At 30.9% G+C, this 12146-nt stretch overlaps 1 protein-coding gene across 1 annotated transcript in view; it reads left to right on the top strand.

Moving 5' to 3' along the window:
- Positions 1 to 12146, top strand: part of LOC143082607 (uncharacterized) — a 37546-nt gene that overhangs the window by 22657 nt on the left and 2743 nt on the right. Inside the window, exons 14-20 of the mRNA XM_076258370.1 lie at positions 2588 to 2743; positions 3795 to 3932; positions 4746 to 4865; positions 5730 to 5849; positions 6618 to 6745; positions 9238 to 9334; positions 10991 to 11155. Of these exons, the coding sequence (XP_076114485.1) occupies positions 2588 to 2743; positions 3795 to 3932; positions 4746 to 4865; positions 5730 to 5849; positions 6618 to 6745; positions 9238 to 9334; positions 10991 to 11155 (924 nt within the window). The remainder of the gene's footprint in view (positions 1 to 2587; positions 2744 to 3794; positions 3933 to 4745; positions 4866 to 5729; positions 5850 to 6617; positions 6746 to 9237; positions 9335 to 10990; positions 11156 to 12146) is intronic.

Below are 12146 nucleotides of genomic sequence, written 5' to 3'. Positions count from 1 at the left end.
AAGATTTTAAAAGTACAAAAACAAAAATACCGAACTCCAAGGAAAATTAAAAACGGAAAGTCTATTATTAAATTGAAAAATTAAAAGCTCAGAGGATTTTCTTATCCCAGGCATAGATTACCAAAGCCGTATTTGGCACAACTTTTTTGGAATTTTGAGTCCTTAATGCTCTTCAACTTTGGCTTTATAAATATTTTGATATGAGCGTCACTGATGAGTCTTATTTAGACGAAACTCGCGTCTTGCGTACTAAAAGAGGGACGAAAGATACCAAATGGACAGTCAAACTCATAAATCTAAAACAAACTGACAACGCCATGGCTAAAAATGAAAAAGACAAACAGAAAAACAGAAAAACACATGACACAACATAGAAAACTAAAGAATAAACAACACGAACCCCACCAAAAACTAGGGGTGATCTCAGGTGCTCCGGAAGGGTAAGCAGATCCTGCTCCACATGTGGCACCCGTCGTGTTGCTTATGTGATTACAAATCCGGTAAATAGTCTAATTCGGTAAGTCACATTCATGAAAGGGAAGGGGATTGTAGTTACGACGTAAGGAACATATCCGATATCATTGGTGAAACGGTTATTCCATAACGGTCAACCAACTTGTGATGGCGTCCGTAAAATTTATATTATAATCCTGGTACCTTTGATAACTATATAATCAGACAACGAATGGAAACAACTGTCATATTGCTGACATTTATATGCATTTCCGTATGTATAGAATGGTGGATTAAACCTGGTTGCAAAACAAGCTAAATCTCATACTTGTATGACAGTTGCACAAGTCCATTATATTGAAAAAAAAAAGGTTAACAAAACAAACAGACATTAAAGGTAAAAAAGTCAAAAATAGTGGTACAGCAGGCAACATTGTACTGTTATCGTAATCACTTTTTAAACAAACAAATATGTCAACAAAGAAAAACAAAATGGCATATAGACAAAGCAATTAAGCAAAAATGAAAGACAAGAATACAAAAATTACTATAGCACAATAACTGTTTAGATTATCGCGGGAACATAACGTCCAAACTATTGCACTTGTCCATGGTCGACAAAATACAATACAAATTAGCAAAAAAAATTGATGAAGGAATGCAGTTAACAAATGTGAATTTGCATTTAAAAGAACAAATTTGTAAGATTATAACTTTAAAATATTAAAAGATTTATAAGTGTAAATTATCAATGCTTGATTTTTCATGTTTTTTTTTAAATTGGCATCTTAAGGAGAGGTAACTCTAAAATAGTGCATTTTCTGAAGAAATCTACATGGAATTTTGCTATTTTGTATTCTAGCTTGAAAAAACGCACGGTGACCCTATCTCTTCTTTTGATATTCAAAAAGTATTTTCTAAAAGCTATCTTCTCGTATTTTATTTCACAATTCTATCATTTAGTTTAGCTTATAATTACATAATGTTTTTTCCTGAATAATCCATACAAAATGTGTCATTTTGTCACAACCCGTAACTTTAGAAAATGCGCGGTGACCTATCATTTTAATTATATTTTTGAACATATATCAATAGATATTACGTTTTGGCAAAGTATGAACAAATTCTATAATTTCTAATTTAGTCTCCCATACCACCTTAAATGTATTTGCTGAACAGTTGTTGTAATACACATTGCCTTAACTATCCTCTGTAATAACGTTTACAACCGTTTGCTTGTAAATGTTACAAATTCTCTTTAACAAGCACTTGCTAATGAAATTGAAAAATGAAAGACAATCGTTATTTTTTTCATTTCACAAAACAATACACAAAAAACTCACATCACTATACATACCTTTTATATCAACATCGATTTAATTGATAATCCATACGCAACATGAGACGTAAGGATATGATTTATACGTTACCAGGATCACAGGCATCACTTAAAAAACCACAGGCAGTATAATTACCACATCAACCTCCGAAACCAGTCTTCTACAAAAACACAGGGTACACACAAGGACTAAAAGCAACGATAAAAGAATAATTCAGATGACCGGACAAATGCTAAGAGTTTTTTTTTAGCTTACGCGCACACAAATTTCTCTGACACCATGATAGATCATTTGTCGTCAATCAACATAGTTATCAACAGTACAAATATAAACTGAATAAGCACTTACAAGAACAAGGTACTAGTAATAAAAAAAGGCACAATTTAAAAAGCATGATCAAAATGTGATCTTTATTAAAAGAAGCAAGCTGAGGGAGCTACATGTGTTTTTGGAGACTCCTGCTCAATAAAACAATCAGATCAGAACAGCACTATTAACTGGTGACATAGTTGTCTTTCTCATCAAAGAAATCTGCTTGAATCAGACATAATATGAAAAGTAATGAACAACATGACGAGCGTGAGCTATCAACATTTCTTTTTTGGGGATACTTTCATTGATTTTTGTACATCAGCTTCTAATCAAGTTAGTCCTCGATGTCTGCACTTGAGTTTGATTTAGGTTGCCTAAGCTATGGATAATGGTGTTGATGAAGATTCAAATCACCCTGTCTCTTCATTTAAAATTTTTAATGATGAAATTTTAAACTGTAACTTTTCACTTTTTCATAAAAGGACACAATGTATGTGATGATATTCAGGTGAACTGTGAATACTTGTGTTTACCAAAACCACGTGTACTGTCAGACAATTCAACTTTACTTTCGTATACATGTGTTTGTCCAGATAACAAGAATATATCAGACAACGGTCACACATGCGTTTCTAAAGGTAAGATTATTTTGATATTGTGACTTTTCAAATAAGGCAGTTTTCTCAATAATACAGTTTGCAATTTGTATATGGTATATATATTTATATGGATCATTTGTTACGATTAAAATGTTTGGCATTAAAATCAAAACCCAGTAGGAAACCACGAAAAAATTATCATAACCAAAAGGAAAAGACGACTAGACAATTAACGGCAGTAAATAAGAAAACTTAAGATCGAGCAATAATTAATACCAATCCACATCAAACACCCAAGGTTAACTCAGTCTTTGTGCCCGATGAAATTGCAATACTGAAGTATATCAGCCAAATCATTTCATTATGTTTTTGAAATTCATGCCCAATGTAAGTTTATCCATTTGAATAAAGAAAAATGTATGAATTACTGTAAAAAGTAAAATCACAAAAATACTGAACTCCGAGGAAAATTCAAAACGGAAAGTCCTTAATCAAATGGCAAAATAAAATGACAAAACACATCAAAATAAGTTTCAGATATGAATACAGATTATCCGTCAACTGTAGTGACGACAATGACAACACCAGAGAGAACTGTCACCGATGACAACAACATACTAACTGCACAAGCATCGGCTGAATCCCAACCAACATCCATTTAGACACTTAGATCTGATGAAAGTAGAATATTATTATAGTATAAAATCATTTTTTTGTGTGTTAAAAGAACAAAAGAGGAATTTGAGTTTATGTAAATCACACATCATATACAAACCAGTGTTTAATAATAAACGAAAAAAAACAATATATTAGGTCAATGAGATAACTACCACACAGAACAAATAGACGAATAGACAATAAACAGCAGTAAATCAGAAAACCTAAGATCGAACAATAATTAAAACCAACCCCATCAAACCCCGATTATGAAATCACGTACGCCGGCTAAACTAGTACATTTTGTCTTTGTGCCCAATTAAACCGTAATACTGAAGTATATCAGCCAAATTATTTCATTATGTTTTTAAAATCCACACCCTAATGTAAATTGATCCGTTTGAATAAAGAATAATGTATGAATTACTGTTAGTTTCAGATATGGATACAACTGAAGTGACGACAATGACAACATCAGAGAGAACTGTAACCGATAACAACAACATACTAACTACACAATCATCGGCTGAATCCCAATCAACATCCATGACGACACTTCGAGCTGATAAAAGTAAAATATCATTATCATACTAAGTTATTTTTTGTGTGTTAAAAGAACAAAAATGGATTTTGAGTTTATGTAAATGAACTCGATAGAACAATCACACATCATATTCGAACCAGTGTTTCATAATAAACGAAAAAACCAATATATTGGGTCAATGAGGCAGCAATCACAAGGCAGATAAGATCGGTCAAGGTCAACATATTTTTTTTAAAGGGTAGATTGCACAAAAATCTAGACAAGTTACTGCTATATCCAAGGATCTGCCATCAACACTATATTCTTGAAAATTAAACAACGTTCTGACAACCTTTTTATCGAAAATCAAGAAGTATTACAAATCTATCAGATAAAATATTCGTTACATTAATTAGTCGGATTTCTGTATTTATAAGCTGTGTTGTATGATATATGAGAACTCTTATAAACTTCAAAATATGAAGGATACAAACTCTATTAATAAAACAGAAGTGCAAAAAAATCCAAAATATTCATATCTTTGAGGTCTTGGCACTTTTTTGAAGTGTGAATATGGCCCAAACCAAAATTATCCGTTTCTTTAAGTTGTTTTGTACAAAGATGACGATTTAATGAAAAGATATTCTTTGGTCATGCCATGTCTCATGCCTATCTTTCTTAAATACTATGGGTAAAATTGACATATGGCCAAATATATCCGTTTCGCTATGTTTAGGACTTCACTTCACAGAAACGAACTATAATATAACAATGGCCATTTTCCTTTTCATTTTAAATACAATCAAGTTAACGTTTCAATCACAACTATATGGCAACAATCATATTTATATATATATTTAGAACTCACGATCAACTCAACATGCCAAAATACTTATGAGTGCAGTGGAAAACTTTTATGCATAGATGGTATTTGTCAGTGTTGTAAACAGTTTGTTTGGAATGGAACTATTTGTGTCAAAAGTAAGATGTTTTATACACTAGTGAAATAGATTATGAAACCAGCATATTTTCCATATGTATTTGTTTTTTTTTTTTTTTTTTATTAGAGAATAAGATTCTTATTGATTGTTTTATGTCATATGATACAAGTTATGATTTGGTATTTGGAATGTTCAGTCTACTGCAAGTCACACTATCTGGACAATGTCTTGTTGGTTTTTTATATATACATGTATATATATATGTGTGTTTGTAAAGAAGAAAGCAATTTTTTTTAACTTTTTCATCTTGTACAAATACTTGAATTTCCAAAAGCAGTAGTCTTTGACCTTTGTGCATCGTGTCGCAAGGTTCATATGAGCCAATCTCCATTTGGCGGGACAAGCTACTTGACACATTAAAAAAAATAAGTAAGAGAGCGAAAAGCTGCCTTGGTGTTGTTCTGTTCTTATCTATCTTTCTTCACGAGTAACCCTGATGAACATGAAGAGAAACAGAATATTCTTGCTAAAATATAGGCTATTGTCTTTATTTTGGGGTGAATCTGTCATTTTGAATGTTTCTTACCATTAAAATCGTATGATACTTGTCATCCGTCAATCTTGGTTGCCAGATTATTGAACAGTTTATCCTGTGTACATAAATGAACCTTTGTTTTGAAAATAAAATTTTCCAGATAGCACAAATATGAAAAAAGATTGACTCTTAAACCGCACACGATTCCTTGCATATATCATGAACAAAGAACCATAAATCATGGATCCACGTTGGATGAAAAGAAATCGTTCTCAATTTTTATAAGGTATTTATTATTGTTTAGTGTACCACAAACGTTTTTCTTTCAAGTTTTACTTATCAAAACTTCATTATTTGTTGTTCACTCAGAGAAAGAAATGGGCAAAGCTTGCACAGATTCAGTAGAATGTCAAGACGATTTGAACTGTATAAATAGTAGATGCAGTTGCAACCGCTCAACATATTGGAACGGTATAAGGTGTGCCCGAAGTAAGTTTTTATTAGTGATTTTATAAATAGTTTTATAAAATAATTATTTATATAAAAAAAAAAGAATCTGAGTGAACTCTTGTATGTGATGCATGGTTGGTAGTTTATGCAATGTTGGAGACGCTTACCCTTTCAAAACACAAAGTCTCGCTCTTTTTAGAGTTAATGTGTTTTCCCGCAGTTATTTTCTTTGGTTTGTATATTTAAAGAAAAAAACACTCTGCAAAGATAAAAGGTTAGGATTTGGTTCGCTACACACGTTAAGTCTACATAAGACAAATAAGTGGATAACGAGTTTTCAGTATGGGTTCAAATATGTTGCTACTTATTTGAACAAGTTCAGAATTTGAGAACTTTTCAAATTTTCAACACAATTACAATATCGTGCCACACACACACATCCATACATTTATACTCCATTATTGACATTCTTACCTATTATGTCTGTTTGTGTTGTTTACACATCGTTGTAAATGTCAATATAATGGAATTTGATGCAACTGTTATATAAGTAAAATGTTTAGCTAGCTTTAAAACCAGGTTTATTTCACCACATAAGAAAATGCCAAAAAAGTCAGAAATATGACAGTTGTTATCCATTCGTTTGATGTGTTACAGCATTTGATTTTGCCATTTGATTAGGAAACTTCCTTTTTGAATTTTCGGAGTTCAGTATTTTTGTGATTTTACTTTTTATAACGTTTAAAAAATGTTTGTTTAATACCCAGCCATTTTGTACTTCCTATATATCTGCGAACCGTTTTGTAGAATTACCTTCTGAATGTGAGGATATTTCTAGTGATAAGGATGGTGTATATTTGGTCTACCCTAAAGGCAAAATGACGTCTCGTAAAATATTTGTTTACTGCATCATGAGCGGAAACAAGAAATGGACAGTAAGTATAAATATAAAATAAATAGACCTTATTCAGTATCATGAATAATCATATATACCAGGTTTTAAATGTTATGCTTGGGCCAGAAGCGCATTTCGACTACATAAGACACGAATAAAAAAGTTAAAAAAAAACCAAATAAATTATGAAATTGAAAAGCATTCAAAACCAAAAATGTCTAAAAGTTGTGCAGCCAAAATTATCTTTTCCGGAGACCTTAGTACTCCAAAACCAAAGTTGTGTAAACAGTAAATTTATAAATATGACCATATCAAAGATAATTCAATATGGCAGCATGTTTTCAGAAAATAGGTTATGTTTCTTTTCGAACAATGTTTTCATATCTCCATACACTTTCAATAAAGTTACAAAAATGTTAATTGAGTTGCAAAAAAAATCAAAGTGATGGAAATCTCTCATGTAAAGATTAGAAGAGTAGTTTGAATAATTTCATATTAAGGTATTGTGGGGAAAACGAACATTAATAAAGCACTATTGCTGAAAATTGCATTAACAGAAGGTCTTTAGAAGGAAAAGTGTTTTTCCAGTATGAGAATGAAATGAGTTCATTTAAATAAATAATATGGGTTTCTTAATTTGCACAATTTTATTTAAATTCCAGTTTATATATCAAAATAATGTCGCCTGTTCTGAACATGTTTTTTTGAGAAAAAAAAAACAATTGCAAATCAAAAATTCTTCTTGTAAGTTGAAACATAGATTAGATGACATTGAAGATTAAAAGTTGTAGAGTGCCTTTTGATAAATTTTATTTTTCAACACAGGGCATTGAAAATGTACTTTTTTGATGTAAACAAATTAAAAAAAAAATATTGTGTTAAAATGTGGATTCTTTCTTGATTGGAAAAATATATATTCCTTCTAATAATGATTAAAATAGACATAATGATTGATGGGGAATAAATTAATAAACAATGGTTTTTTATAATTAAAAGTTTTATAAATTTTAAAACTGTTTCAAGCCAATTCTTGATGATAAAAAAATAAGTGAACGAATCTAATTTGTTGATAAATTACAGATGATTATTGGAAATTTATTAACTAAATTATTGGCCTTACTTGAATAGCTTTTAAATATTCATATTTATATTCATATTTCATTTTTTTTTAAATCTTGTTAATCCACTAATCATTTATCTTTCAGACATAATTTACAGAAATACTTTATGTATTTTAGATCAAAAGTATTAGTAATAGGCAACAAATAAATCTATCATCCTTATATATATCAAACATCTAATATATACATGTGTGTATTCAATTATGAGGTCAAATATTTGTATATTGAGATGTTCTGTATAATTATGTAAGACTGAGGTTGATAAGTAATGTGGTCAATTTGGTTGACAGTTTAGGAGATGGGGCATTGTAATTAAAGGTCCACCTTGTCTCTGATTGTTTGGTGATAATGACAGTTGTCAATACCCAATTTTATCAATACCGAATTACCTAATCAAAATGTTTAAAAAGCCTGAACATCAACACACCTTAATAACATACATTCTTGAAAGAACTGCTCCAAAAATATACCCATTTTTTCAGTTCATATGTGTATTATGTGCACATACATGAGAACTATAGGGAACTATATTTCAGTGTGAATACATTTAGTAATAGTAGCTAACCTGTCGTGTTGTTAGGGAGGCCAGTGCCTTAGTCAAGATTTAGAAACAAGTTTTAATCTTTCCAAAAACTAGCATTCAAGTGACAGAATAATGAAGCTTTATCTTAAAACAAGCAGAATCTATAAAGATAATTATAGAATAACTAATCCAAGAATTCAAATAGAGAAAAATATACAAGTGACCGAACAACACATTAATTCACGAAAGAGCGTAGCGCAAGAGTTAATTATCAGTGTTGTTCGATCACGAGTTGAATTTTTTTCGATATTTGAATTCTTTAATCAGTTATTCTTTTTATTACATTGACAAATGGCATTTTTTAAAAGAAATTAATGTAAAACATGTAAGGAACTATATCTTTTTTCTACGCGTTCACAATTTGCTTTGATCCACCGTTATAGACGTTTTGACAACGCATATTGTTGCATGACGTCAGAGAATGAAATAACCACGTTTATTTCACATGTGAAATTATCGGTTTTTATCTAACTGGGAAATCTATGTAATTCATTGCAACCCATGTAAGAAAAGTAGATAAATGATCACGAATGATTATATTGTTCAATATCAACGATGTAGCAAAGTTAAATATCCTTAAAGGACCTAAAACATTGTAGGCTGTGTTTTGTGTGTTATTCTTTCCTTTCAATTAAAAATTGATTTTAAAAATAATAATTGAAATACTAAAGAACTCTATAATTTAAAAAGTGGACAGGTTGATGAGATCTTATAATAAAACTTTAAACCGTTTTCAATTCCGGATTCACTCATTTTTGGTTTTCCTTGTGAGTTTTTGGTATGTTTAAGTTGAAAGCACCTGTATTTATGTTTTATTTTTGCACACAGGTAATACAGAAGAGAACTGATGGATCTATGGACTTTTACAGAACATGGTCGGAATATTCAAACGGATTTGGAAGAGTAGATAAAGACCATTGGCTAGGTCATTACTTTTTCTATGATAGTTTGAACAATATGACCACGTAAATCTTATTAAAGTGAAGAAATATTTATTATGGTGTCATTATGACATTAGCTTGGCCTGAGTATTTTAAAAATTCATTTTACTCACAGCTCATGACAGGATTAATTATGTACAAACAACAGTTTTACCCCTACAGACATGTCTTCGATATCAAAAAGAGAAGGAATAATTTGGCCGTAACATCAAATGTATTTTAAGCTGACTGTAATTTCAAGAATCAAATGTTTAATCCTAAAAGCTAAATAACACAAAAACTTTTAATTTTACAATACACCCTTAAACGCCCTTCAAAGACACAAAAAATAAATAGAAATTCTCGCAAATTCTGGATTTTTTTGTCTTGCATCTGATTAGAACTAACATAGAGCACAGCAGTTGCCAAGAAAGATATCTACACACTAAATTGATTATGGTATCTATCAATCAACTAAAACCCATCTCCCCGAAAAAACACAACAACATTTGGCAGACGCTTGTGGCTTATTTTTATATTCATTTATTTCTTTAAGCCGAAGTGTTCCTGCAATTAGCTGATTTTGCTAAAATTCTATAACGCCATCAAATGACGTCATAGTCAGTTTGTTTAACCAAGGCTTGCTTTATATTCATAATTCAGAATGACTTCCTTCACAAACTAAATGGATGATATTAAACATCGTGAAACAAATTATCGTTCTGGTTATGACTGTTATTCATATCTAGATAGAAGAAGATCCTTATTTTTGCAGCCTCTACATGTCTACCGTAATTACAAGCGTCTTATAGGTTGCACTTTGTAAATACAGCTGTTTCTCAAACCACGCCTCTTTTGGGGAGATCTTGAATATGCATAGAAAATTAATTTTGTTTACATACTGGTTCCCAGTTATGCTATCTGTGTTCCATCTCAAATAGACATTACTTGGGAATGTTACCAGTAAATATACACATGCATATTGTTTACATGGAAATCTGTGGTAACCCTTCATTCGAGGTAGGGGTAGTTAAGAAAATTAGTGTTAGTTTAAACTCTGAAAAGTTCAGGGCATATAAACGTTGAAAATATGCCGCACAGCCCTATATTTTGACCTTGGAAAACAATTGTAGTGTATATGAACTTTCAATTCTAGGATAAGATTTTTTCAAAACTTCATAGTAAAAGTGGTACAGTTTTAGCCGTAAAAGGAGTTCCTATGGGAAATTGCATTGTCAATATTTACAGAAATGCAACCTTAAACCCCTGCGAAAATTAACATAAAATTGTATTTATATAAATATATGTTTACCGATATATAGTTGTGATTATCTGAATATATATAAATAGTATTTGTTGAATTATATATTTGTTAGCTCTTTTTCGAATGCAAGGGATTGAAAAGTGGTAACTTTTTCTCTATAAATATTTCGATATGAGTGTCACTGATGAGTCTTAGATGAAACGCGCGTCTGGCGTACTAAATTATAATCCTGGTACCTTTGATAACTATCTCTCTCTCTCTAAAAAATTTTACCTTGCAGTCTAATACTTAAAAAAAACTATATTAATTTTCAAAAGTTACACATAACAGGCATTTTTAATGCATAGACGTATTAAACATGGTTTTGTACTAATTTCCCTTTTAAAAATTATTTCAGGAAACGAGAATATTTACCGTTTATCACAAGATGGCACACATGAACTAAGCATTGTCTTAGTAGATTGGGAAGGAAATCTAATGGAAGCAAACTATTCTAAATTTGCAGTAAAGAGTGAAGAAGACAACTACTCACTCAGTGTGTCAGGATACTCGGGAAACGCAGGTTTGACAAATTTATTGAGGTCTTTAAAAACATATTGCCAGTATTCATAAAAGGCAAGCAAAAATCATTATAACTTAAGAAGCGATTACATCACACCTGATATCCATTATGTTTAGAATGTTAGAAATAACCCCAATTGAGATATATTAATGCTTATTGTTATAGTCCCATGATCGACAGTTCAAAGGGTTATAGGAGAAAACTGTTTAATGTTTTTACGACCAACACCTCAGTCACAGATATAAAACTTTAGGAAACTATCCAGTTTTCAAAACTGAATTGATTTTTTTTCGAAAAATTAAGGATTTTTCTTATCCCAGACAAAGATTACCGTAGCCGTATTTGGCACAACTTTTTGGCATTTTGGGTCCTCAATGCGCTTCAACTTTGTACTTGTTTGGCTTTATAACTATTTTGATCTGAGTGTCACAGATGAATCACAGATGAGTTGTTTCTGACCATGTAAAATTAACTTTTATGTTCATGAAAGGTAACATTCTGAAAAAAAAGCCAGATAATTTAATTTTAGATCTATTGATGATGTTCTTTCCATTAACACAAACTCAATCTTTTTTGATTGGGCTCCATTAATATACACTCCAAAATCAAAAATTAAACAAACAACAGACAAGACTCATCAATGTTGCTCGAATAAAAAAATGTAAAAAGGCTAAATATAGTAGGAAGTTGAAAAGCATTGAGGACCAAAAGTTTCTAAAAGTTTTGCCAAATACAGCTAAGGGAATCTATTCCATGAGGTAGAAAACCCTTTGTATTTCAAAACAGTTTTGTTTTATAATTAACAATTTATAATTAAGACCATAGCAATGATAATTCATGTCAACACAGAAGTGTTGACTACTGGGCTTGCAGCTGCAACTAAGACTTTATAAAACGTGACCAGTGTGATGAAAAAAAAGCTGATGATCCAGGGTTGTGTAAAATAAAACGAAAAAAAAAGTTAATCGGAATATTCCAAGACCTTATTGAT

Source organism: Mytilus galloprovincialis, chromosome 7 (genome assembly GCF_965363235.1).
Source record: "Mytilus galloprovincialis chromosome 7, xbMytGall1.hap1.1, whole genome shotgun sequence".
In the NCBI taxonomy this organism is placed as follows: domain Eukaryota; kingdom Metazoa; phylum Mollusca; class Bivalvia; order Mytilida; family Mytilidae; genus Mytilus; species Mytilus galloprovincialis.
Note: the sequence above shows the minus strand (reverse complement) of the source record. Positions and strands in the feature narration are given on the sequence as shown.